At 36.2% G+C, this 2,800-nt stretch overlaps 1 protein-coding gene across 1 annotated transcript; it reads left to right on the top strand.

The window, feature by feature from the left end:
* Positions 1-1,801: 1,801 nt before the first annotated feature.
* LOC149263714 (17.7 kDa class II heat shock protein-like) lies at positions 1,802-2,543 on the top strand. Its single transcript, XM_089388342.1, has 2 exons — positions 1,802-1,999; positions 2,108-2,543. Exons 1-2 carry the CDS (start codon positions 1,802-1,804, stop codon positions 2,354-2,356), a joined length of 447 nt encoding a protein of 148 aa, XP_089244468.1. The 3' UTR covers positions 2,357-2,543.
* Positions 2,544-2,800: the final 257 nt, after the last annotated feature.

Here is a 2,800-nt window from a genome sequence, read left to right as displayed (position 1 = left end):
TTCCAAATGATGCCAGTGATTTCCAAACTCGTGAGCACACATTTTCACTTCTCACCAGATGTGTTGCCGAAATGGCCGCCATGTTTGGTCCTCAACATGGCTTGAACCCCAATAACAACCCTCATAGTGAACTTGCCGCCCACACTAAGCACCAAATCCAATTCTTCTTCTTGCTCCAGCACAATAACATAGTAAAAAATTCAGATGTCTAGCCGTAAGTGCCACTAAAATGTAGTCTTCATCTTTGAACGGCATGGGCAGTTACTGTAAAGAACTTCAGCCACCGTTTATTTTAACGAACTTCCAACGCAGTGTTTCTCATCGGTTATAATGATCAAAGGGTGGAAATGATTTTAATCGGCTGACATGTCATATCAACGGCACAAGACATTACACAGTGGCACATAGGGCCCCAGAGGGAAACGCCTTACGACATAATTAATAATATTTTCTTTTTCTTTTCTAATAAATACTAACCAATTAGAAAGACAAGTTGGTCAATGAATTGTTCTATAAACTCCTCATTGGTGTGTTTGAGTACTCTCCAATTTTCTTTTACTTTTTCTAATAAATACTCACTAATTAGAGGCCCAAGGTTAGCCAATAGATTGGTCAATAAACTAGATTGTTCTATAAACCCCTAGTATTGTGTAGGTCAATATTCAATAATGTTTATGTCAATATACTTGGTAAGTTTGATTCTTTATAGATGACAGAATTGCTATATATTTGGATGGATTGTGTTTGTTTTCAAGAGATCAACTACTCACCATTGTTGTCATGTATGTTAATATGCATTATTATGTATGTCTATATTCAATGATGTCCATGTTAATATTGCTATATTTTAGAGTGGGTTTGATTATTTTTGCATAAAAATATTGCTACATATTTTGATGAATTTGGTTTTTTAAAATATTATCTGCTTAAATGAATTTTAAAAATGTGAATCAGAAAACGTTAAAAATTAATTAAAAATATAAGTTTCTAAAAAATAAAAATTAACGAACTCACCATTGTTGTCATGTATGTTAATATCCATTATTATGTAGGTCTATATTCAATGATGTCTATGTTAATATTGCTATATTTTATAGTGGGTTTGATTCTTTTTCATAAAAATATTGCTACATATTTTGATGAATTTGGTTTTTTTAAATATTATCCGGATTTTATATTAAATGAATTTTTTAAATATGAATTAGAAAACGTTAAAAATTAATTAAAAATATAAGTTCCTAAAAATAAAAATTAACGAATATGCAGTGTTGATATAATTTTCTTTACAAAATCACATAACAAAGTTGGCTGCCAAATTTTAAAAATTAATAAACATGTAATATTTTAATAAGGGTTTACCACCAAGTGGATATTTGGGTGATTTTTTTTATTTTATTTTCTTCCCCGTTTGTTCGGAGGTCTCCTTTCTCAGGCAAGGAGTAAACGGAACGCAAGGAGCAAACGGGAACGTGGAACCGACATTAAATTTATGGAGAGGTGCCAACGAAACCACATATCCTAATCCCACGTCTTAACAATTTTGTACATGTCTATCAAATACAACATGCAGGTTTCTGTAGAAATGATGGATGAGAAACGCGTCGATGCATCCATGCAATTCACAGTACATCTTACACATGGACGCACTTCCTCCTTATTTAAATTCTACTGCTCCTACCTTTGGTAGACGCCAGAATTAAAGGCACTTCAGACTTAACAGGATTTGATTTACTGAGCGTTTTACTCTGCCAACGAAACAAATATTTTGTGGTACTAGAGACCCATGGAAGGATGGATGGACATGAACGATCCAGTGAGAGAGATGGAGGAGTTTCTTGACATCTCTGATGAAGGGAAGGAGGATCTGCAGCAACATCCCGTGCGCAGATACTTCAAAGAGACAAAGGCCATGTTTAGAACCACAGCCGATATTCTGGAGACCCCCGATTGCTATATGTTCGTTCTCGACATGCCCGGCCTCGATGCTAATAATATCAAGGTCTGCCATTTACGGCTTCTTGAATATCGTCCTTGATGGAAGTTCCGCGCCTTTTTTTTCCTTTTCTTGCTTGCTTGTATTCATGTCATTTGGATGGATTCTGCGCAGGCTAAAGTGGAGCACGACATCCTCCACATCGCCGGTAAAAAGAAGAAGCCGCATCTGCATCCGGAAGTGAAGGTGATAAGAATGGAGAGGCGGAGGGCAAGGTACATGAGGAAATTTAGCCTGCCAAGAGACTCCAACTTAGAGGATATAAAGGCTAGTTATAAAGACGGCGTCTTGACTGTCACTGTGGCCAAGCGGCAGCCCCCCGAGGCCGAGAAGCCTAAGTCTTTCACCATTCCCATCTCTTGAACGCTACCTAAGCCTAAGAATGCTTCTCTGCTAAACTCTCTTTCTTTCTTTACAGTTTCACTTACGTTTTTTACCCTGATGTATATAGTTTGGTAATAGAGAGGGCGTTGTGTGGATAAATATTTGTCTCGTATGTGATGTGAGTTATACAGGCTTAAATAATAATAAATTTGTGTTTTGTATGTGATTTTGCTTGTCGAAAAAGTTGCTAATTGCCTGGCTTCTTATGTTTTTGTTAAATGGCTGTTTGAGAATGGAAGTCCAGGAAAGGTTCTTCAAACAAACAAATGAACGCCTGTTCGAGAAAATATAAGTCCAGGAAAGGTTCTTCCAACAAACAAATGACTAATTAATGTAAACCGGATTAAAGTTCAGTAAAGGTTCTTACGCCTGTTCGAGATTTAAAGTCCAGATTGTATGTGATTTTGCTATCGAAAAAGTTGA

This window comes from Pinus tabuliformis, chromosome 6 (genome assembly GCF_031772625.1).
Source record: "Pinus tabuliformis cultivar Carrire ecotype Pingquan chromosome 6, CPIR1, whole genome shotgun sequence".
Taxonomy (NCBI): domain Eukaryota; kingdom Viridiplantae; phylum Streptophyta; class Pinopsida; order Pinales; family Pinaceae; genus Pinus; species Pinus tabuliformis.
This window is presented reverse-complemented; position numbering and strand designations above follow the sequence as displayed.